We start from the raw sequence: 25,976 nt of genomic DNA on the forward strand, positions 1-25,976 counted from the left end.
TACGTACATTTTTAAAAGCCTTTAAAAGCGGTTACAGGTTACCACTTTAGATTTGCAGAGGAGGTCTATTGCAAGAATTACTGCCCTCGATCTGACGTTCGCGGCGATACCTCACGTGCATGGCGCAATTGCTGTTTACTTATGACACTAGACCAATGTTTGCGTTCGCCTTTGCGGGGGGGGGGGGTGTTTGTATTTTTTTTTTTTTTTTTTATCTATTTGCTTTTTTATTTTATTTTGACTGCTTCCCTTTCATTTTTTTTTGTATCATTTTTATTGTTATCATAGGGAATTTAAATATCCCCTATGATAGCAATAAGTAGTGACAGATACTCTTTTTTTCAGAAAATTGGGGTCTATTGGACTCTAGATATCTCTCCTCTGCCCTTAAAGCATCTGACCACACCAAGATTAGCGTGATAAGATGCTTTCCAAATTTCCCAATGGCGCTGTTTATATCTGGCGAAACCGAAGTCATGAAATGCTTGTAGCTTCCGGTATCTTAGGCCATAAAGAGGATTGGGGCCATTCTGGTCTCCAATCAACTCTATGGTCAGCTGACAGAACCACTGGTTGCAGTCTCGGGTTACCCGGTGGGACAGGAAAGCCCGTGAAATCCGTGGAAGAGCAGCAGGGGAGGGAGAGGGAGTGTCCTCCCACTGCTTAAAAAAGCAGTCTAGCGGCAAATTATCTGCTGGGATTGCTTTTAAATGAAAGCTGACCACTGGCTGTAAAAAACAATACCAGAAAGTGTGTGGTATGCCCACCATTAGACCTCCCAGCATTCACCCACTTCTAATGATGGGCATACATGCAATGTTCTTTTTTTTCCCTTCGAAAAGAAATAACATAGCAGATTCCTCCATTTGGTTAGATCGATGTGGATTAAGAAATCTCTGCCAAGAAAAGTTTTAAAAAATATATGGTGAAGCAAAGGGGAGATCCACCCTCTGTGTCCACACCCCATCCCCTATGCTTCACCACATATGCTTTTTTTTTTAACTGCGGTGGTGAAATCGCCTCCTACAGCACTACAATCATTACTTATATGGTAAGTGCAAACGCTGCTGCTATCAGAATAAACAAACCAGTGCTGCAGCTGATGGGTGTACCTGCAAAGCAAACAATGGTTAACAATAAAACACAGTAACAATAAAACATTACAGTATAACAGTATATTATAATGAACAGTAAAAGTAGAAAGGGTAGAAAATTAGAGTAAGAACAGAAAATTAACTCAATAAAACGACAACTGTGTTTTGTTTTTATTTTTTTAACTTTTTTTTTTTACACTTTTTTGGTAACTGTAAAAAAAAACACAGTTCCAGGCTAGGGTTTCTGAAAAAGTGTGCCCTAGACTGTGCCATGCTGTACCCTATACTAATAATCTAATTGCGACGGAAAAAGTCCCTGATGCAGAGACTAGATTGGCTAGGAGAGGAGGGACAGAAATAATGGGTGTCACGCCAAAATCCACGTTTCCTACAGACACGACATCTTATTTGGGGAGTTCTTTGGGTGGGGGTACTAGGGAGGACATCCGGAGAATGCCTCTCATGCAGCCAGCTCACTGCCTCTGGATTGTGAATTTGGGCCACAGCACCTTCTGGATACAGAAGGGCAGTGATGATCTCTGTCAGTGTTCTCAGCAGCAGCTAGGGAGACCAGACGCATGTAGCTACACATCAAAACGGAGACCAAACCATATAAATAACCTTGAAGTAATGTATTTATTACAGTGAACCACATAAACAAGCATACACAGCAACAGGGAACATGGAAAATGCCAGCAAACAAAACCCAACCCAAAAGACCAAAATAACTAAAGAACCGAAGAACTGACAATCTACAAATATATATACCATATACTGGACAAGGGGAACAGGGAAGCAAGGAAGAGGGCAAACAAGACTGGATACAAGGCAGAGAGCAGGAGCAAGGCAAAGAGGTACAGGATAAATCAGGATATGAATCAGGATCACAGACACTAGGTTCTGGCAGCAAGGAGGCAATTCAAAATCGTGAGGAGCCTGGGAAAGGGAGGAGCAGCCTTAAATAGCCACCTGACAGCTGAACCCAGGTGTAAGTGATCAAAGAAGCCTGCTGGCTTCTGGGAGACACCTGCTGGCGAACACTGGAACTGCAGCATTCAGCCCAGGGCAAAACAGTGCCACCAGCAGGTAAACTTAATCCTAGCAATCTCTTCCTGGAATTTTAGGGTGGATCCACTACTTCCTGACGCTTTGTATAACACATAAGCGTTCAGCAGAGGCAATTGAAATAAGTATATAGACACTTTTTTGTACCAGCGTCCGGCCTTACGGGCAACTAAGTATGGCGCCATCATCTGGTTGCTGTAGTCCACCCCTCCCATGTTAAGGTTGTATTCGTGGACACAGAGGGGCTTAACAACACTAGTCGCCATTGGAATTTGAACTGTTGTATCTGCGTGAATGGAGGACAGAACGAAAACATTCCATGTGTCCCTCCACTTCACTGCAAGCAATTTATCAGACTTCAAGCAGGCTCTCTCCCACATCTAATTTGGGAATCTACAAGCTGTTGGGAGAGATCCCGGTGATTAGGTCGCACGGTGTCACATGCGCCAATTACAAAATCAAAAAGGTGTCTAAAAAGTGGCATGATTGTATAGAAGTTTTCCACGTATAAATGGTACTCCTTTCTGACTAAGGGTGACACCAAGCCCCAAATAATCTTGCCACTGCTCCTCATGTAGTCTGGGAAGTTGGGGGGGGGGGGCTCCACATTGATATTTTTTCCCTTATAAACCCGGAAACAACATGTATAGCCTGTTGCCCTGTCAGAGCTTTTACATCTTGACCCTGTATCTGGCACGCTTGCTGGGGAGAAACAGTTTGAAAGCAAGGCGACCAGAAAACATAGTCAGGGACTCCTGAATGCAGACAGCTTGTTGGGGCATATACAAGGCTGCAAACATCTGGTTGAAGTAGTTTACAAGGGGTGACATTTTGTGGAGTCGGTCATATCCAGGGTCACCCCAAGGACGACAGAGTTTATTGTCACCGAAGTGCATGAACTGCAAGATTTGCTCATATCTAGTCCTGGTCACGGCAGCAGAGAACACGGGCATATAGTGAATTGGGTCAGTGGACCAATATGACTCACTCTTTTTAGTAATGCACATGAGGAGCGATAGGCCCAGAAAAGTTTTACATTCGTCAACCGTTTCCGTTTCAACGCAAATTCTCTGGCAAGGGTCAAATTTGAATTCGTGGCGATGAATTGATCAGCATATAAATTGCTTTGGTCTACAATAGATCTGTAAAGATCTTCTGTGAAAAACCGCTCATAAAAATCAAGGAAAGTAAAATTGTCTGTTTCCACCTGAATTCTGGGTTGGCCAATGAATGGGGGAAGTAAGAGCACTGCAGAAGTGGTGGGCTCCCAATCAGGATTTGCAAGCGCGTCAGGAAGGACACTATGGGCTCTACGGGCCTGTCTTCAAATTATTGGTGACTACGGTACACTACTTGTGCTAGCCACCGCACCAGCTTGAACTGCACTTATGGGACTTGCCACGTCACCAAGTGTTACTGCAGTGCTGGTTTGACTATGACCAGGAAGTACTAGGCTGCTAGTGCTTGCCAGTTCACCAGAAGGTTGAGCGGCACTAGTACCGACACTCTGCTGCATACAAGATCCCTGCAGTTGTTGCACCTCAGCAACAGAAGAACGGGGTCTGGTACACCTGACCTTAGCAGGGACCACTACTCGGTCGTCAGAGATATCTGCCAGGGTGCCCGCTGCTGTCTACAGGTTCAAATACTGAGCCTGATTCTGACAGTGAGGCTTCCCCATCGCTCTCATCTGTGATGCTCAGTATCATGAAGGCCTCTTCACTAGTGTACCTCTGTTTGGACATTTTGGCCAATAAATTTATAGGTACCTAGTGTGACTCACAGGTAAAAAAGCAACTGGTTGTCAAGGACTGTTTGAACCGCTACCAAACAATGTAACTGCTAGTGCTAGCAGAGATCAGGCCTGACTCTGCTAACACTGCAGTTTAGTGTGCTGTGTATTGGAAGTGACCGTAATCTGCTGATTCTACACCTCTTGGGGGGGGGGGGGGCGACGACAGAGGAGCTAAACGCAGGTGCTGGCAAGTGTCGGGGCTGATCCTGGTAGCACTGCGTTTTGGAAACACTAAACTATTGGGGACTGTAGTATATTTCTGATCAGATCAAAGATATTGATCCATTCAGACACTATACTAGTAATGGAGGTGTTTAGTGTGTGTGTGTGTGTGTGTGTCACTAGCAATCAAAGGGTTAAAATGTATTACTAAATATGTGGCAGGCAATCTGATGCTGTCCTGAATTAATGCTAACTAACTGATGTCACCTGTGACTCTAATACAGTGATCACAAAAAAGATCTGTTCACTATAATAGTGACACAGGGCAATGAAGGGTTTAACTGGGGGATGATCAGGGGGTTAAATCTTTATTAGGGGATATATAGCGGGGACTCTAAACCTATCTGGGACTGCCTCTAACTGCCTCTCAATTGAAGTCACAAGTGACACTAATACAGTGATCAGTAAATTGTATACTGTAATTAGTGTACACTGTGACAGGGAGTGAAATGGTTAACGGGGGTGATCAGGGGGTTAAATCTTTATTGGGCTATATATGGCGGGGACGCTAAACCTATTTGGGACTACCACTAACTGCCTCTTATATTATCTGAAGTCACAATTGACACTATAATTAGAGATAGCCTTGCGGTTCGCCCAGCGGTCGGTTCGCGGCGAACTTTGCTGGTTCGCTACCCGCCAAATTTTCGGACACATGGCGTAGTTCGCGGTGGCCATATTTGTTTACATTGGGGAGAACTTTGACCCGTGACACAGCCGTCAGGTGGAATGGGACAGCCAATTGAAACATTCCAGCACATGGACAGTCCCCCTACCCTATAAATAGACCTGACCTGGCGGCCATTTCACATTCCGTTTTTTGCCAGTGTAGGGAGAGGTCTGTTGTGCTCGTCAGGGAGAATTTGCTAGACACATATAGCGCTGTGAAGGTCCACAAAAGTCCTTCCCAGGGCTGGTATTTCGGTATAGGCCTTCTACAGTCTCTTTTCAGGTTAGGGACAGGTATCCTGTGGTTGCTTTAGGAGCAGTTAGAGATTGGCTGCAGTCACAAATCGCTCTGTCAATGTTCACAAAAGTCCTTCTCAGGAATGGTATTGCGGTATAGGTCTAGTATCTCTTGAGCTTAGGGAGAGGTATCCTGTGGTTGCTGTAGGGGCAGTTAGAGATCGGCTGCAGTCGCACAGAAATCGCTTTGTCAATGTCCACAAAAGTCATTTAAAATTCTCCAATGTCGTTTTAGGGTCTTTTACAGTCTCTTTAACATGAGGGCCAGGTATCCTGTGGTTGCTTTAGGGACAGTTAGATATTGGCTGCAGTAGCACAGAAATCGCTTGGTCAATGTCCACAAAAGTCATTTAAAATGCTCCAATGTCGTTTTAGGATCTATTACAGTCTCTTAAACATTAGGGCCAGGTATCCTGTGGCTGTTTTAGGGGCAGTTAGATATCGGCTGCAGTCGCACAGAAATCGCTATATAGAGAAGGGGGAAAGCGCCTCTTGAGTGCGGTATACAATTTATTGACAAAAATTATAATAGTGACTCACATCTAAGTACTCATTGGCGTGTGTGGCGTGGTGTTGTTGTCCGGTGGCTGGAGGCCTGCTCTTGTTCTTGGTACGGTCTGATGGTCCGGGAGAGGTCTGGAGGCTTTCTCTGACGACTTCCGGGTCGACTCGATGGAAGAACTGCGTGTAGCTTGAGCGGCGGCCGGCAGCGTCTGACGTCACATGCAATGAGGGCAGTGTGGGCGATCCGGGCTTCACTACGCGTTTCGGAGCATGCGCTAAGTGCCAGGTTCGGGCATGCGCACTCCTTTTTCAAGTGTCCGGAGTGGAGGGGGGAAGTAGAATATATAGGCAACAAAGGGGCGTGTAATTACTCTAAAAGCGGCAATATCTGGGACAATGTTAAAGCAGCAATAACGTCCTTAAAAACAATAAGAATGGCTCTACAATTGGGAAATTTTTCATATGCTAATCGGATAATTGGAAAAGCATGGTGATGATTTAGGAAGGTAAAAATATATAAATGGTTGCAGGTTAACAATATTAAAAGCTGAATATAAAAACATAAATGGTGGTATATACATTTTCCCAATACTAGCAGCAATAATGATTTAAATAAAAATACAAATACAAATACAAATACAAATACAGCACTCGTGATCAGTATCCACGGGCATGTTAAAGCTGCAAGTTGGATAAAGTTGGTAAAGGACTAAAGAATGATTTGGCTTTTGTATAAGAATGAAGGGGAACTGTACTGTTAACAGATTATGTTTTGCTGTTAGGTTGGTTTGATGATTTGTGGGTGGGTGTGTAAATGGGGCTATGGACTAATATGGTGCTATATGGGACTGTAGACTTATATGTGTTCATATGTGGGTGTTGAGGGAGGGGGGAAAAGAAAGGAAAAGGATGGGGAGGGGGGGAAAGGTATAAGGGGGGGGGGTTGTGGGGGGGAGAAAGGGGGGGAATAGGAAAAGGGGTAGGAAAAGGGGAAGGAATGGGGTGTATATATACTTACAAATGATGTTCTTGATGGGCATGACAAAGTTTAAGATTTAAAAGAAACCTGAAATAATAACAAAACAGTGTTAGAGTGGGGATGGGTATCTGGAATGATGGGAAGGGGGCACAAAAATCACTATGTCAATGTCCACAAAAGTCATGTAAAGGGCTGCAAATATTTTGGTATTGCTGTGCAGTACACTAAAAGGGGGGGGGGAGGGTAATCCACAGTATAATATACTTTGTAGAAAGCATATTATAGTGGATTAGTACTATTATTGTGCACTGTGCAGCATTGTGACGGGGGTGGTGGTGAGACTGAGCGTTTCTCCAGCAACATTACACACAGTGACAAAAGCACTTATAATGTATTATAACTGGTGTGATAGACCAATTGCCCCCCCCCCCCCCCAATGCCACATATTGAAGTGGGGTGTTCTCTGAGTAAGCTTTTTCAAGTGTATTTGTGTCATGCAACAATATTGCCTAGTTTGCTGAGTGAAGTCTGGTACACACAGCGCCTAACTCACTGGCCAATTTTTTGAACTGGTGTGCTACACCAATGCCCCCCCCCCAATGCCACATATTGAAGTGGGGTGTTATTTAACAGTATAGTTTTCTAAGAGTGTATTTTAGTCCTGCAAACATTTGGCCTCTTTTACTGTGTTAACTCTGCTACACACAGTGACAACAGTTACTGGCCAATTATTTGTAGAACTGGTGTAATAAACCTGTGACCCCCCCCCCCCAATGCCACATATTGAATTGAGGTGTTATTTAACAGTATACTTTTCTAAGATTGTATTTTAGTCCTGCAAACATTTGGCCTCTTTTGCTGTGTTAACTCTGCTACACATAGTGACAACAGTTACTGGCCAATTATTTGTAGAACTGGCGGACTGACAGACCGGCAGATAGGGAGGAGAGGCAGGCAGAACTTGCATTGTAGAAGAGGTAGAAAGCAGACTGCAAATGTATCAGGAACGAGCCATCAACCATGTACAGTCACATCTGGCGCTCCCAGGACGCCGGCACATGGCTCCACAGTGTGGGCTTTTATTAATGTGTCAGTTGCTGACACCAGTGTTGCCATCTGCAGCCTTTGCAGTCAACGCATAAGTTGCGGTAAGCCCAACACTCACCTAGGGACAACCACCTTAAGAAGGCACCTGAAATCCCATCACCAAGCCCAGTGGGAGCAAAACTGTCAGAACCACAAAGCCACACTCCATGCTCTCACCGTCAAGCCTCTTCTCCTTCTCCTCCCCCTTTTTCTTTCTCCTCATAGTTGTCCAACACTCCACCTTCCATGATGCCGTCGTCATGTTTTTCTGGAAAAAGGCAGGCTTCTGTGGCTCAAATGTTGGAGCGTAAAAAAAGGTGTCAGTTCAACCCATGTGAGCTCATGTTTGCGGCCTAAACAGCCTGCCACCAACTTGTGTATACTGTGAACGCCTACTGTACCTCTAGCAATCATATACTACGTTCTTTACTGTCAGTTCAACCCATGTGAGCTCATGTTTGCGGCCTAAACAGCTCGCCACCAACTTGTGTATACTGTGAACGCCTACTGTACTTCTAGCCATCATATACTACGTTATTTTCTGTCAGTTCAACCCATGTGAGCTCATGTTTGCGGCCTAAACAGGCCATCACCAACTTGTGTATACTGTGAACGCCTACTGTACCTCTAGCAATCATATACTACGTTCTTTACTGTCAGTTCAACCCATGTGAGCTCATGTTTGTGGCCTAAACAGCTCGCCACCAACTTGTGTATACTGTGAATGCCTACTGTACCTCTAGCCATCATATACTACGTTCTTTTCTGTCAGTTCAACCCATGTGAGCTCATGTTTGCGGCCTAAACAGGCCGTCACCAACTTGTGTATACTGTGAACGCCTACTGTACCTCTAGCAATCATATACTACGTTCTTTACTGTCAGTTCAACCCATGTGAGCTCATGTTTGCGGCCTAAACAGCCTGCCACCAACTTGTGTATACTGTGCACGCCTACTGTACCTCTAGCCATCAAAAACTATGTTTTTAGCTGTCAGTTTAAACCATGTGAGCTAATTTTTGGAGCCTATCTAAGTATACTTTTACAAGTGTATTTGTGTCCTGCAACAATATTGCCTCTGATACACACAGTGCCAAACTCACTGGCCAATTTTTTGAACAACTGGTGTGATAAACCAGTGGGCCCCCCCAATACCACATATTGAAGTGGGGTGTTATCTGAGTATACTTTTACAAGTATATTTGTGTCCTGCAACAATATTGCCTCTTTTGCTGAGTGAAGTCTGATACACACAGTGCCAAACTCACTGGCCAATTTTTTGAACAACTGGTGTGATAAACCAGTGGCCCCCCAATACCACATATTGAAGTGGGGTGTTATCTGAGTATACTTTTACAAGTGTATTTGTGTCCTGCAACAATATTGCCTCTTCTGCTGGGTTAAGTCTGGTACACACAGTGCCAAACTCACTGGCCAATTTTTTGAACAACTGGTGTGATAAACCAGTGGCCCCCCAATACCACATATTGAAGTGGGGTGGGTGTTATCTGAGTATACTTTTACAAGTGTATTTGTGTCCTGCAACAATATTGCCTCTTCTGCTGAGTTATGTCTGATACACACAGTGCCAAACTCACTGGCCAATTTTTTGAACAACTGGTGTGATAAACCAGTGGCCCCCCAATACCACATATTGAAGTGGGGTGGGTGTTATCTGAGTATACTTTTACAAGTGTATGTGTGTCCTGCAACAATATTGCCTCTTCTGCTGAGTTAACTCTGACACACACAGTGCCAAACTCACTGGCCAATTTTTTGAACAACTGGTGTGATAAACCAGTGGCCCCCCAATAGCATATATTGAAGCGGGGTGTTATGCAACAGTAAGATTGTATTTTAGTCCTGCAAAAAATAAGCAGCTTTTGCTGTGTTAACTGTGCTACACACATTGACAACATATACTGGCCAATTATTTGTAGAACTGGTGTGATAAACCTGTGGCCTCCCAATACCACAGATTGAAGCGGGGTGTTATCTACACAGACACATGGTCTAGCAAACACGGGCAGGGAAGGTATATCACTTTTACTGCCCACTGGGTGAACCTTCTGATGGCCGTTAAGCATGCAACCCATGGCACCCGTGTAGATTTAGTTGTACCAACTAGGCTGACTCCTCCTCTTCCACTGCTACCGTCTCTTCTCCTGCGCCGCCCAAGATCCCCAGAACCTATTCCACATGCCAGGTGAGACGTTGCTTGCCATGCTGTGCTGTGTCTGTTGTGCCTGGAAGCCAAGAGCCACACTGGTCCTGCACTCCTTTCAGCTTTGTGTTCACAGGCAGATCAGTGGCTGACACCGCTGAATTTGTCAGTTGGTAAAGTGGTGTGCGACAACGGTGCCAATCTGCTGAGCGAGCTGAAACAGGGCAAAATAACACATGTGCCATGCATGGCACACGTCCTGAATTTGGTGGTGCAGCGATTCTTTGCCAAATACCCTGCGGTCCAGGACGTCTTGCGGCAGGCCAGGAAAATCTCGGGCCATTTCCGAAGATCTTACACAGCCATGGCTCGCCTTGCTGAGATTCAGCGGCGACACAACCTGCCCCTCAGGCGTCTTATTTGTGACTGCCCGACGCGATGGAACTCAACATTGCATATGCTCGATAGGCTGCTCCAGCAGAAACGTACAGTTAATGACTACATGTTCGAACTCGGAGGCAGAACAGGTTCTGGGGAGCTTGGGTTTTTTTCACCTCGCCAGTGCCTGCTCATGCGGGACGCATGCAGACTTCTGCGGCCATTCGATGAGATCACCAAACTGGTCAGTCACGGCCAGTGCGCCATAAGTGACATCATACCTTACGCCTTCTTTCTGGAGCGTGCATTGCGTTGTGTCATTGATCAAGCTGTCGAGGAGCAGGAGCAGGAAGATCAGGAAGTAGCAATGTTTAATGAATTCCCAGGGGGTGCTACTCCATCTGAGACAAATCAACAGCAGGAGTCTGAAGAGGAGTAAGAGGAGGAGGAGGATGGTGCTGGGGGGGATGAGGAGGAGCAAGAAGAGCATGCTTTAAATCTTTCTGGGATCCCTTGTGTTATCCGTGGATGGGGGGAGGAGAATGAGGACGACATTATCCTGGAAGATGAGCTGGAAGCAGGCCACTATACCGCTTCCAGTTTAGTGGGAATGGGGGTCTACATGCTGCAGTGTTTTAAGGGGGACCCCCGTATAAAACGCATAAACACCAAGGACCAGTAATGGGTGGCAACCTACTTAGACCCCCGGTACAAACACAAAATGGCGGAAATGTTACCACAATCACAGAGGGCGGTCAGAATGCAGCACTTCCAGGCCTTGCTGTGGGAAATGCTGCATTCTGCTTTTCCGTGCGCTGGCAGAGGAATTTCCAGTCACAGAGAGACAGTTGCGGGTAGCAATCCAACAGCGCCTGCAAGAAGAGGGCGGTTGGAAGATGTCTTGGTCACTTGAGATATGAGATCCTTCTTTCAGCCGAACCATCGACAGCTGTACTCCCGATCCAACATGAGGGCACGCCTAGACCGGCAGGTGTCCGACTACATCGGGTTAACGGCCGATGTGGACGCTCTGAGGAGTGATGAACCCCTGGACTACTGGGTGGGCAGGCTTGACCTCTGGCCAGAGCTTGCACAATTTGCAATGGAAATGTTGGCTTGCCCCCCATCCAGTGTCCTGTCATAAAGGACGTTCAGCGCAGCAGGGGGGATCGTGACCGATAAGCGCACTCACCTAGCTCATGACAGTGTAGACAACCTCACATTTATAAAAATGAATGAGGCATGGATCTCTGAGGAATTCAACACATGTGACCAGTAGAAAAGGTTTCATCGAAATTCCTCCACCCACAACAATTCCTGGTCCTTGGCTTCGCTACATACAGCGGCATAAAAGGCATTTCATGTACATTGAATGGCAAATTTTTGGGGCCTTTCAGGGCCGACAATTATTTTTTCTGTGAATGCCTAATGTACCTCCAGCCACCAAATACTAAGTTCTTTGCTGTCAGTTCAAACCATGTGAGCTAATTTTTGGAGCCTATACAGGCTGACACTTACGGTTCTGTGTACTGTGAACTGGAAGGAAAACACAGGTGCCACTCTAAGTGCAGAATCTTGTGATTTATTAAAAGAACCAAAGGAAAGGTACTCACAAAGATAATAGTGTAAAAAGTATCATAGACAATCACTCCGGTATTTGGATCAGGTCGACTTGAGCGGTTGCGGTATACAGGCAGTCAGCGGTGGCAGTTCGTACTTCCTGATCGCGGGGACACTCTGATGCCGATCCGTCGTCACTTCAGGGATACGTGATTACGTCATGGCGCTGGCGACGCGTTCTCGGAGCATGCGCTCCTTCCTCAGGTTGATAAAGCACCATTTTCCATTGGTCTGGAAAACCGATTTGCCGCTATTTCCGGCAGATAGGGTAGGCTTTAGGACCGAGCAGGTTCGGACTTCCACTGTATTTAAGTCCCACATTTAAAATGGCGCTTTATCGGCCTGAGGAAGGAGCGCATGCTCCGAGAACACGTCGCCGGCGCCATGACGTAATCACGTATCTCGGAAGTGACGACGGATCGGCATCAGAGTGTCCCCACGATCAGGAAGTACGGATTGCCACCGCTGTGAGTACCTTTCCTTTGGTTCTTTTAATAAATCTCAAGATTCGGCACTTAGAGTGGCGCCTGTGTGTTTCCTTCCAGTTGGCTCCAAGCATCTTCTACTTGTCACAAGAGCTGCCTACGGAGTGCCTTTTGAGATTTTTTTATTCTTATGGAACTTTTAAATGGACTTATGAACTGTCCCTTTGTTTGATATTTATTCGTTTGATATTTATTCATTTGCTTGATCCCCTGTTCTCCTAGTGATACTCGTGAAGTCCCTAGTATTATCCTACAGTATGTGTACTGTGAACGCCTACCATACCTCTAGCCATCAAAAAACAAAAGTTTTTTGCTGTCAGTTCAAACCATGTGAGCTAATTTTTGCAGCCTATACAGTCCAACACTTACTTCTGTATACTGTGTGAATGCCTAATGTACCTTCAGCCACAGAATACTATGTACTTAGCTGTCAGGTAAGCCCATGTGGGCTAATGTTTGGGGCCTGGAATAGGCGACACTTTCTTCTGTATCCTGTGAATGCCTAATGTACCTTCAGCCACAGAATACTACATTCTTAGCTGTCAGGTAAACCAATGTGGGCTATTTTTTGGTGCCTTTTATGGCCGACACTTACTTCTGTTACCTGTGAATGCCTAATGTATCTTCAGCCACAGAATACTACGCTCTTAACCCATGTGGGCTATTTTTTGGTGCCTTTTATGGCCGACACTTACTTCTGTTACCTGTGAATGCCTAATGTACCTTCAGCCAGAGAATTCTACGCTCTTAGCTGTAGGCATGTGGGTTAATTTTTGGGGCCTGGAATGGCCGACACTTACTTCTCTATCCTGTGAATGCCTAATTTTTCAGACTGGAAATGAAAAACAATGGGTCTGTAAAGGTTCTGCCAAATTGTGGAATGGATGCGGACCCATTTTACAGATGTGTGAATGGACCCTATATGTATTAGACAATGTATTTACCGGCTGCTGTCAGTTCTGGCTGATTTATGAAAAAAATATATATATATTTTTTGCTGTAAAAAAAAAAAACATTTACGTAACTTTTTCAATTGCAATACTGTTATGACATTGTCCATGTGCTGGGACTATTTGTGCACAGCTAGTACGTATTTTGTGGCTGCAAATATGACCTAAAGGTTTTTAAAGTTTGCCTCCCATTAAAGTCAATGGGGCCCGCCGCGAACTCGCGGTTCGCGGACTTTTGAGAAAATTTGCGGCTGGCGTTCGCGAACCGCATTGGGCAAATGTTCATCCATCACTAACTATAATACAGTGATCAGTAAATTTTATCTGTACTGTATAAAGTGTGCACTGAGACAGGGAGTGAAAGGGTTAATTAGGGGGTGATCAGGGGGTTAAATATGTGCCTATGTGTACTGGTGTCAGTGTGCTGCTTGTGCACTCACGGTAGATGTTATCTCCTCTCACGCTGGAACTGAAAAGGACTCCAGGAGAGGAGATTACATCATAGGATATGTGTTTACATTACACAGGCACAGGATGTTCTGCCATTGGCCTGGACCTGATGACTGATCCATTCTGAACGGCCAGCCTGCCGCAGTATATCTGTGGCGGGTGGTCAGCAAGTGGTTAATTTAAAAAATGTATAGTATTGCCATAAAGTGCAAACATGTATATATAAAAAGTGCATGGTGCAATAGTGCAAATGTGGAATATAAAAACATGAGGCCAAGTGATCCGTTTTTGGCGCTTGGCTTCTTTCCATAGCATACCACGTTTTACTGGGCTGTTAAGGCCTTTAACGTTCATGGATTTTATTTTAAATGGCATTCTGTATGTAAAGGTTTGCGGTACCTGATTACCGGAAGATATGCAGCTGCAAAGTTTTATATCTTCAGGTGTGCCTGGAGAGTGGAGTGTCTTTGAAGTTGAGTTCTTATCTGAAGGGGATCAATGGAGAAGCGAGGTTGATTTCCTGTATTAAGAAAGGCAGTGGCCAGAGGAGCTGTGCACTTTTGAGAAATAAAAGAGTTATTTAATACAAAACTGGAAATTTCTCTAGCGAATCTAGGATATGAGAGTGAAAACCAAAACCGAATAAAAGATAAAAAAAAAAGTTAAAAATCAAGGATTCCAGACGGAATCTGGCCACATTTAATCTGCTACATCTTGGGGGTATACGATAATTAGTAACGGCTCAGTTGAACAATTGCAAAGGACCATGCGGGGGTCCTAAGATATTAACAAGAAATGTAAATCAGAGCTCCTCAGAAATTATCTTCCTCTGGGTGTGCTTTATGTAGTGGGTGTGCTTTATGTAGTGGAGGATCATCTGGAGTCAAGATGGGTGATAATGTCCCACAGTTGGAAGCCTTCATCCAGGGACCAGATTATGTCATTGCCTTTGGTGATATGTAGCTTTGCTGGATAATTCCACCTATAGCAGATGTCATGCTTTCTCAGTGCTTTGGTAACTGTGGCTAGGTTTCTCCTATGTTGGAGCATGTATTGTGATAGATCAGGAAAGAATGAGAGGCCCTTCATGCATGCAGGCCAGCTCTCCGTTTTTCTGGTGAAGGCCATCAATTTTTCTTTGGATTTTTTAAAATGTATTCATACGATCGGGTCCCTAGGAAGGTGTTCTGGTAAGTGCTTTAGTTTAGGAAGCCTGTGGATTCTGTCAATGGCTAGTTCCTCAAAGGGGAGGCGTGGAAGGGCCTCTCGGTGCAGTGTCATGAAAAAAGGCATGCAGGTCATGATGTTTAACTGACTCAGGGATCCCCCTGATCTTGATTTTATTGCGTCTGGACCTGTCCTCCAAATCAGCCAACTTGGATTTGATCCAGTTGAAATCATCCTCTCTCTCATTATGGGCATCTACTAGGTCATTAAATGTATTAGCAAAGTTTCCCATCTTGTTTTCAATGTGGAGCACTCTGTTGATGACTTCACTAATTTCAGATTTAAATTGTTGCATCATGGACATCATGTCTGTGTGACTTGTACTCCTCAATGACACAAGCATGTCTTTTAATGTGGTATCTAGAATTGGCTGATTAATTGTTGAGAAGGCCATTATAGAGCCATTCAGGTCCAGTGTATCATCCATAGACAGGGTAAATGTTTGTAACTCTTTCAGGGAGTCATGTAATTGTGACGTTCTGGGTTTATTCTTAGCAGGGCTATTCGAGGCTGATGAAGATCCAGATGGGGCAGTGGAATAGTGTGCATACCTGGTATGTGAGTCCTTATCGTCCGCACCTGCATCCATCTTTCCTTTCATGTGGCCATGTATAGGCCACCTCGTCTGGCTGACGGGCAGAAGAAATCCGGCATCCGACCCGGCTTCCCACGGTCCTTCCTCCTCTTTGACATGATCCGCGGGTGTCTCTGCAGCTCTTAACCCGAAACCACTCATTTCAGGAGCTCAGTGGTGGTTTATTTCGCCCTCGCAGAACTGTGCTGTTATGCAGCTATATTCAGTGTGCGCTGGCCACGCCCCCCTGAAAAAAACCTCTTTGTACACCAGTATAAAACATCATGATGGAATTGAGGTTTGAAATTAGCTTTAAAAGGTTCAGTGGGATATCAAGAGAATACAAAGGAAGTTTATCTTGTAGGCCAGGGATTTGCAAACTGTGGCCCTCCATCTGTTGCAAAACCTCAAGTCCCATCATGCCTCTGAGTGCCATGCTTGGGGCTGTCAGTTTTGCTATGCCTCATGGTTCTGCAGCAGCTGGAGGGCCACAGTTTGCACATCCCTGTTGTAGGCCCTCGAGTTTTTGGATGTCCAAGAATTATTTTTAATATGGTGGTCAAAATTATCTACAAAAGAAGGGTGTTGCTTTGGGAGCTAAGTTTGCCCCCAGCTTGGCAAATCTCCTCATGCCAAAATGGGGCATATTATATAGCAATTTATGGAAAAAGGTTGGATGATTTGTGGGTTTGTAGGAGATTTATAGGTGACAGTTTGTGAAGGGGATATGGAGTCCCAAGAATAGGTTTTTTTTTTTTTCCATTATTGATGATAATGTATATGGTATTGAATTTTCAAAAACTATTAACATGGAAACTTTTTTTTTTTGATTCAAGCAAATTTGTCAATTGAGGCAAGTGTATACCAGAACATATTTTAAAATAACAGATCCGAATTTGTACATTCCTATCACAAACTGTCACCACCCTATGTGAATAGACAATGTCCCCCAAAGGGCAGTTTACAAGAATCAAGAGGATTTGTTCAAGGTTTGAAGATTTACCTGATTTAGTCAGCTATTATAATGAAAAGATTTAAAGATAAAGGGTATGATCAAGAAGAGTTGGTGAAGGTGGGGTACGAAATAAGCAGAGATTATTGGGAGAGTGTATTGAAAAGACAGGGGTGTATTAAGAGAAAAAGAAATAGTATGCAATTGTTTTATTGCAATTACCAGAGATGTTAAATGTATTATGGGAAACTATTAGCCTATCCTGCCAAAAGGTAGGATACTGGGGCCCCTCATTCTGATTAAACCACAATTTATTTATCATAAGGCATCCATCTTAAAAGTAGATTGGTAAAAAAATGTAATCTCTGCTCCCCCCTCCCACCTGTAGGAAAGTATTTTAACTAGGAAAAAAATATGGGCATTCCAGAAATGATTTGCTTGGGAAGTGGAGCAGGGTGTAGTGTATACAGTCCTGTGTTTTTTATTTTTTAAATAACAAACATGTTCTACTTACCTCCTCTGTGCAGTGGTTTTGCACAGGGCAGCCTGGATCCTCCTCCTCTGGGGTCCCTCTTCTGTGCCCCTGGCCCCTCCCTCCTGTCAAGTGCCCCAACAGCAAGCAGCCTGCTATGGGGGTACCCGAGCCGAGATGGAGCACCTGGTGTCCATTCAGACACAGAGCAGACATTTGGCCACGCCATCTCTCTCCTGATTGGCTAACTGACTTTGATTGACAGCAGCGGGAGCCAATAGCGACACTGCTGTGTCTCAGCCAATCAGGAGGGAGAGTCCCAGACAGCCAAGGGACTCGTAGACATCGCTGGATAGAGATGGGCTCAGGTAAGTATTAGGGGGCTGAAGGGGGCTGGAGCACACAGAAGGCTTTTTATCTTAATGCATTGAATGCATTAAGATGAAAAACCTTCTGCCTTTATAGCTCCTTTACGACTGTGGAGTTGGGGACTCTAAACTGGGAGGGATGCACTGGATAGAGGTGAGGAGCTTGGTACAGCAGAATAGGCATGTGAGGTGAACGCAATGGACAGAAGCATTGAATGAGGATGAGGTGTGGGAGTGAAAATGAAGGGGAAGAGTGGTGGACTGCTGGACAGGCAGGTGATAAGCAGTGGAGCAGTGTCAAATTGGGGTGAGGAAACGGGGGCTGTAACGGAACGGCGATCCACACTGCGTTTGTGGGCTTCCATCAAAATACCACTTCCTTCTGTCTTGAACATTGATATCAGATATTACAGCCACCCTACATACAAAGCTAGCCAACAACTTAGCTTCTATAGATCTGGAACCTTTATTGAACAAACTCATACCAAATATATACCTCATCAGGTCAGGTAAGTCTGATCAGATTATCATATGCAGATGAAATTGTATACATAAACATAATTAACCTGAACTAATTAACTAGCCATCTGGACAGAAAAAATATGTGAATGAGAATGCAGACCCAGACAATGTTATAATTAACTCAGCACTGCAACAAGGCTAAAACAAAACACATTACACATTTTTCTAAGTATAAACACAGAACCCAGAGTAGACAATAGGTGAGTAAACCAACATAATCAACAATGTATTGTGAGGGATTACCTTGGTGGCGGGCATGGATGACCCCTTGGGGGAATTCGTTACACAGGGAGATAGCTGAGAAGTGGTTGCAAACAGTTTGGTTTATTCATGCAATTTTCTTCACCAGACTGCAAGCGTCAAAAACATCCAACATCCAAAATAAAATAAAACACAAAATAAATCCTTGCCACTGTGGGCGGCTACCTTCTCACACACAGGAACCTACCTACGGAAGTCTGTCCCCAACCTACTGTTGGGCAGACTTGGCTGTTCATACAGCAGACTATCAATAGTCCATTTATTATCTCTTCACATAGAGAATGTCCCTTTTCTCTTCACACAGCACATGTTCATTGGACTTTCCTTTCACATAGAAAACATGCATTGGTTTTTCTCTTCACATCCTTCACATAGAAATAGTTCATTTTCTCACCTTGAGAAGTCTTCACCCTTTTTACCCTCCTCAGCGCACATCGCTCCAGGAGGTCTTCCCCATGCTCACACAGCTTCAGGGGGCATTCCTTCTCCCATGCTCACACAGCGTCGGGAGGCACACATCGGACTGTCCTCCTCTCCCCAGCTCACACAGCGTCAGGAGGCAGCAATCCTTAGACTTCCTCTGGACAAATTATAGAGGCCTTAATTTCCTCATTCTGAACAGCTGAAGTCTGTTCAATGTCCTTAGACAGTTCTGGCTACCTTTGCACCCGACACCCTATAGTAATTGGTGAATTTTCTAAACCAGGTGGAAATGTATCTCCTGTCTGTGACTACATCCACAGATTAACCTGACTTCCTGTCACAGTATGGAAGACAGGTGGTTGAGCTGATGATATTAGCATCTGTTATAAGTCTGACTGTGTGAAGCAGTCTCTTATTAGCATAAGGCAGCTAGGCCTTTAACATGGATCCTAGACCTGGAGTCCCAGAGTCTTCATATATTCCTCGAGATACAGTCAGGTCCATAAATATTGGGACATTGACGCAATTTAATCTTTTTTGGCTCTATACACCACCACAATGGATTTGAAATGAAACAAACAAGATGTGCTTTAACTGCAGACTTTCAGCTTTAATTTGAGGGTATTTATATGCAAATCAGGTGAACGGTGTAGGAATTACAACCATTTGTATATGTGCCTCTCACTTTTTAAGGGACCAAAAGTAATGGGACAGATTAACAATCGTAAATCAAACTTTCGCTTTTTAATACTTGATAGCAAATCCTTTGCAGTCAATTACAGCCTGAAGTCTGGAACGCATAGACATCACCAGATGCTGGGTTTCATCCCTGGTGATGCTCTGCCAGGCCTCTACTGCAATTGTTTTCAGTTCCTGTTTGTTCTTGGGGCATTTTCCCTTCAGTTTTGTCTTCAGCAAGTGAAAGGCATGCTCAATCGGATTCAGGTCAGGTGATTGACTTGGCTATTGCATAACATTCCACTTCTTTCCCTTAAAAAACTCTTTGGTTGCTTTCGCAGTATGCTTTGGGTCATTGCACTGTGAAGCGTCATCCAATGAATTCTGAAGCCTTTGGCTGAATATGAGCAGATAATATTGCCCAAAACACTTCAGAATTCACCCTGCTGCTTTTGTCAGCAATAAATACAAGAGAACCAGTTCCATTGGCAGCCATACATTCCTACGCCATGACACTACCACCACCATGCTTCACTGATGAGGTGGTATGCTTTGGATCATGAGCAGTTCCTTTCCTTCTCCATATTCTTCTCTTCTCATTACTCTGGTACAAGTTGATTTTGGTCTCATCTGTCCATAGGATGTTGTTCCAGAACTGTGAAGGCTTTTATAGATGTTGTTTGGCAAACTCTAATCTGGCCTTCCTGTTTTTGAGGCTCACCAATGGTTTACATCTTGTGGTGAACCCTCTGTATTCACTCTGGTGGAGTCTTCTCTTGTTTTTGACTGTTTTTGATTGTTGACTTTGACACAAATACACCTACCTCCTGGAGAGTGTTCTCGATCTGGCCAACTGTTGTGAAGGGTGTTTTCTTCACCAGGGAAAGAATTTTTCGGTCATCCACCACAGTTGTTTTCTGTGGTCTTCCGGGTCTTTTGGTGTTGCTGAGCTGACCGGTGCGTTCTTTCTTTTTAAGGTTGTTCCAACCAATTGATTTGGCCACAACTAATGTTTTGCTATCTCTTTGATGAGCTTGTTTTGTTTTTTCAGCCTAATGATGGCTTTTTTCACTGATAGTGACAGCTCTTTGGATCTCGTATTAAGAGTTTACAGCAACAGATTCCAACTGCAAATAGCACACTTGAAATTAACTCTGGACCTCTTATCTGCTCCTTTTAAATGGGATAATGAGGGAATAACACACACCTGGCAATGGAAAAGCTGAGAAGCCATTTGTCCCATTACTTTTGGTCCCTTAAAAGTGGGAGGATCATATACAAACTGTTGTAATTCCTACACCTTTCACCTGATTTGGATGTAAATACCCTCAAATTAAAGCTGAAAGTCTGCAGTTAAAGCACATCTTGTTTGTTTCATTTCAAATCCATTGTGGTGGTGTGTAGAGCCACAAATATTAGAATTGTGTCAATGTCCCAATATTTATGGACCTGACTGTATATTGTTGACAAATATTGCTGTCCCATTTAAGTAATCCAAACCATATTCTCAGTGTACATTAAGTCCATAATTTTCTTGCTCACCCTGTGCCCCTAATAGACACAGAGTGACTTACATATAAGAGGGGCCTAGGGAGCTGAGAGAGGGATTTCTCAACCTCTCTAAGGTAAGCTGGGTTCCACGGGCCCCCCAACCAAAGTCACTCCCATCACAGTAGGGTTCCCTTAAAAGCCAGGGCTCATAGTCAGTAGGCAAGAGGCTAGCCTGCATTTCCCTCCAAAAGCCTCTGTCCTGAGTGAGTTTGTCACAGGGGCCACAGCATTAGTTTAGAGGTAAGAAACAGGGGGCAGTAGCATTAGATGGGGATTGAGGAACAAGGTACAAAAGTAAAGGATGGGGGGTAGGGGAGGGAAAGGGCAGTGCTGAATGGATAAGAGGCAAGGAGTGAGGGACAGTAATGTTGGATTGGGGTGAGGATTGTGATGATTGAGGATATTTGAGAATTAATTAGCTCACAATACAAGCAACTAGAGAGGTGAATGAGAGCTTGTTTTAAAGCTATTTTATTGCATGTTAAGAATATGTACTGTAAATGTCCACAGCCTGGGCACAGCTGTAATCTAAGTCTTTTTTTATTTGTTTTTTTTGTTTAGGATGAAGTTTGAAGACTTTAAAAGATACTTTGATAAAGTTGAAATTTGCAACCTCAGCCCTGATGCACTAGATGATGACACAGAACATAAGTGGGAAGTGAATGTCCATCAAGGAAGCTGGGTCAGAGGCTCCACAGCTGGAGGATGTCGAAATTTCTTAGGTGACTGATTTACTCTCTAAACATATCAGATGTGAAAAAGTTCTTATCCGTTTTATAAATGTAATCCTTTATGCTAGCACAGAGAACAGATACACACGTATGTCAGGCAGTTTCGTTCTGTTCTTTCTTTATTTCAGAAGCTGACTTATATATATGCAGGGCTATAGGAAGCAGGGGCGGATCCAGAGTCTAGTCTCAGGAGGGGCACTGCCCGAAAAGTTATCTCTGCAATCGTTAGAGCGAGAACAATCATTTGAGCCCTCAACCTCCTCTGTAACCTTAAACTGGTAACCTGTAGAAATTTTTAAAGTGTCGCCTGTGTGTAAGATTCTGGTACCTCTGGTACCCTTAATTTCCATTTCCTTTCAATAATTAGGTGGTACGCATACACCTTTAAGACGGATGACGTCATCGCCGAGCGCCGCTCTGAGCGGCTATTTCAACCGCCGGCGTTCTCTCTCACGTTGTTCGTTCTAACCGCATGGTTAGTTCGTTCAAGCCGTCTGCGAAGCAGCCATACTTGATGTCACTCGCTCCTGTATCTCGCTACCTGAACTAGTTTCATTACTGATCCCGTATCTCGCTACCGGATCAATCTTGGCTTACTGCTTTCACTCTCTGTCCCTGTGTCTGTGTCTGTGCCTGTGCTTATGTGCCTGTGTGTCTACATGCTTACAAGCTTGTCTCGCTGCCGGAACCTCCAGCTATTTGCTTTTACCTGGAACAGACCGGAACCTCGCTACTGATCCCTGTATCTCGCTACCGGATCACTCCTTCACTACTGGACCCCTCTACTACTAACCTTACTAGTGATAAGTACCCCACAGGGGAATCCTCCATAACCTAACTTACACTACCTACCTCTGCACATTAAGGACTGTTACTATCTATGCATACTAATTCTATCATCTGCACTGTTACATAGATTGCTAGCTCTTGAGTCTACTACCATCTATCCTTGCACTGGGTTAGCCTATCCTGTATCTGTCATCTGCTGTCCTTACCACCTGTTACCATACTCGATTACTAACCTATCTGCATTCTACCTAAATACCATCTAATACTCTCCTGAACATTTCCATCGAGTGCTTACCATCTCTGTCACTGTTCACACCTGTCCCTTCAGCACATCACCTTCATACTATCATATACATCCTATCACTCCAGGAACATCTTATTGAGTGTGTGTATATCTGTATGCTGAAGCTGACTACTGAGTGGAGATTCTGCAGCTGCAAATCCAGCCTACTACAAAAACGCAGGAGCGTTACAGATTGAACGAACCCAAAAAATGGATTCAGCAGAATTACCCACTCAAGTGACACAATTAACACAACAAGTAAATGCATTAATACTTGCTCTTACTGAAGTAAAAGAAGAAAATCAAACTCTGACACAGCAGGTAACCCGTCTTTCACGGCTTACTGCTGCTCAGCCCCCTGAACCTAAAATAAACCCTCCTCTAGTGTTTACAGGTGATCGGAAAAAATTTTGTGAATTCAAAAACGCATGTCAATTGCTTTTTTTGTTAAAACCTCGTACATACCCTACTGATCAAATTAAAGTCTGTACCGTTATTTCATACTTAACGGGTGATCCACGGGCCTGGGCAGACTCTCTCTTTGAGAAAAATGATCAGCTTCTCAACTCCTATTCTTTATTCCTAGCGGAACTCGCTAGCTTATATGAAGACCCCAATAGGCAGAGTACTGCTGATATTCAATTGAGGGCTTTAAAACAAGGTAGTAGACCTGTAGAAGACTTTGTAGCAGAGTTCAAAAGATGGACCCTTGATTCAGGGTGGAATGATACATCTCTGCGAACTCAATTCAGACTCGGGTTATCAGAAGCTGTTAAAGACGAGCTCGCCCGAGCGGATTTACCTGGCACCTTGGATGCCTTAATACAACTCAGTATCAACATCGACAGGCGACTGCGAGAAAGAAAGGCTGAGAAAATGGGAATGCCATTGTCTAGTCCTTCTCGGATTTCGGCCGTTGACCCTACTCCCATGGAGGTAGGAACCATACGCCCACCTTTGTCAACTACTGAACGAGCCAGAAGAAGATCCAGAAACCTCTGCATGTACTGCGCATCCCCGGATCATTTGATAAGTGTCTGTCCCCTTGTCCGCAAAAAAGAGGGTGAGTGTTCACATGTCTTGCTAGGAGGATTAACGACTTCCTTTTCTAACCCCTATCTCTTTGTTCATCTAACATTACAGTGGGACCAGACTAGGATTACCACCAAGGCTATGATCGACACAGGATCTTGTGGGAACTATATTGATACATGTTTTGTTACCTTAAATAAAATACCTATTATTTCAAAACCTAAACCTGTTTCTGTTAGTTTCATTAACGGTATGCCGCTATCTTCTGGTCCAATCACCAACCAGACACAAGCACTCCTTGTCACTGCTAACGAGTCTCATATGGAGACCACCACTTTTGATATACTACCTTCACCCCATTATCCCATTATTTTGGGACTTCCTTGGTTACACACACATCAACCAATCATAGATTGGAACCGACGGACTTTAACTTTCCCTTCTCACTATTGCGAGATTACGTGTAACCTCCCATCTTCTGGAAAGATCCTGTCTGTGGTGTCAGATGAGATTGCACCATTATGCTATCAGGATCTGTCCGAAGTATTCCTTGAGAAAAATGCTCAAGTGTTGCCTCCCCATAAGGATTATGATTGCACTATCGATCTACTCCCTAACAGCAAATTGCCTTTCGGTCATGTTTATCCTCTTTCACAGGATGAACTTTCTCATCTCAAGGAATACTTAGATGAGAATTTGAAAAAAGGGTTCATTAGACCCTCTACTTCTTCCACAGCTGCAGGACTTTTCTTTGTCCGCAATAAGGATTCAAGTCTTAGGCCTATTATCGATTATAGGCAATTAAATACGATTACGATAAAGGATCGCTATCCTTTACCGCTCATCCCTGAACTAATCGAACAAGTGCGTGGGGCTACTTACTTCTCTAAATTGGACCTAAAAGGGGCATACAACCTAATCCGAATCCGTGACGGAGATGAGTGGAAAACAGCATTCAGAACCAGATACGGATTATTCGAATATCTTGTGATGCCATTCGGGTTGTGTAATGCTCCCGCAGCTTTTCCAGAGGTTCATAAACTTAGAGACTTACTTGATGTCTGTGTTGTAGTATATCTGAACGATATACTTATCTATTCTCGATCTCTGTCTGAACATATAAAACATGTAAGACTTGTGTTATCCAGATTACTCGCACACAATCTATACGTGAAATTAAAAAAATGCCTATTTCATAAAGAAGAAATATTATTCCTAGGATACATCATATCCAAAACCGGAATTAAGATGGATATGAGCAAGATATCCTGTATTCTGGACTGGCCTATACCAACAACTCGTAAGGCATTACAGCGATTTCTTGGATTTTCAAACTTCTATAGGAAGTTCATCAAGAACTTTTCTGCTATTGTGAGACCTCTCACACAACTGACAAGTATAAAGAAACCATTCAAATGGTCAGAAGAAGCAAATCGAGCTTTCTGCTTGTTAAAATCAAGCTTTACTTCTGCTCCCATACTACGCCATCCAGACCCATCCCTCCAATATATTCTAGAGGTAGATGCGTCAAATATGGCAGTAGGAGCAGTTCTCTCCCAACGACCAACAAATACTTCACCACTCCACCCAGTTGCTTTCTTCTCAAAATCACTAAGCAGCCCAGAGGTGAATTACCCAGTGGGTGAAAAGGAGTTGCTTGCCATAAAACTGGCACTGGAGAATTGGCGACATCTACTTGAAGGTACCCAGTTACCAATACTCATATATACAGATCACAAAAACCTTCAATACCTCCAGACTAACAAAACTCTCTCCCACCGGCAGGTACGATGGTCATTATTCTTCCTAAGATTCAACTTCCTAGTGACCTACACGCTTGCAGACAAAATAAAAAAGCGGATGTGCTATCACGATTAACCGAAGATAACTGCGCCGAAATCCCTTCTATTCCTATAATACCCTATGAACGTATTATTGGGGTTGTTCGTTCCCTGAAGGAAGAGATTTTGCACAGTATAGGATTGGATTCACCTCCACCACAACTAAGTACTGATGCAGAAGGCTTCCTCTATTACAACGACAAACTCTACATACCCCCTACTATGCGCACCAAGATCTTGGAGTTATCACATGATGTGCCCATGGCAGGACATATGGGTATGACGAAAACCCTTAATTTGCTTACCAGGCAGTTTTGGTGGCCTGATATGAAGACGTCTGTACAAAAATTTGTTTCTTCATGTGACATCTGTGCAAGGTCCAAAATTGACACTACAAAACCATCTGGTCTACTCTGCAGTCTACCAATACCCCAGGTTCCATGGGAAGTTGTGTCCTTAGACTTTATAGTAGAACTACCACCATCTAAAGGATTTATTACCATTCTAGTGTCAGT

General features: G+C 44.0%; 1 protein-coding gene across 1 annotated transcript in view; it reads left to right on the forward strand.

Annotated features, from left to right (window-relative positions):
* The window catches only part of CAPN9 (calpain 9), a gene marked incomplete at its 3' end in the record, with an annotated part of 565,834 nt that overhangs the window by 189,065 nt on the left and 350,793 nt on the right, over positions 1-25,976 (forward strand). The window contains exon 9 of the mRNA XM_082250935.1: positions 21,347-21,507. Within this exon, the coding sequence (XP_082107061.1) occupies positions 21,347-21,507 (161 nt within the window). The remainder of the gene's footprint in view (positions 1-21,346; positions 21,508-25,976) is intronic.

This window comes from Pelophylax lessonae (genome assembly GCF_965119305.1).
Source record: "Pelophylax lessonae genome assembly, chromosome: 3".
In the NCBI taxonomy this organism is placed as follows: Eukaryota; Metazoa; Chordata; class Amphibia; order Anura; family Ranidae; genus Pelophylax; species Pelophylax lessonae.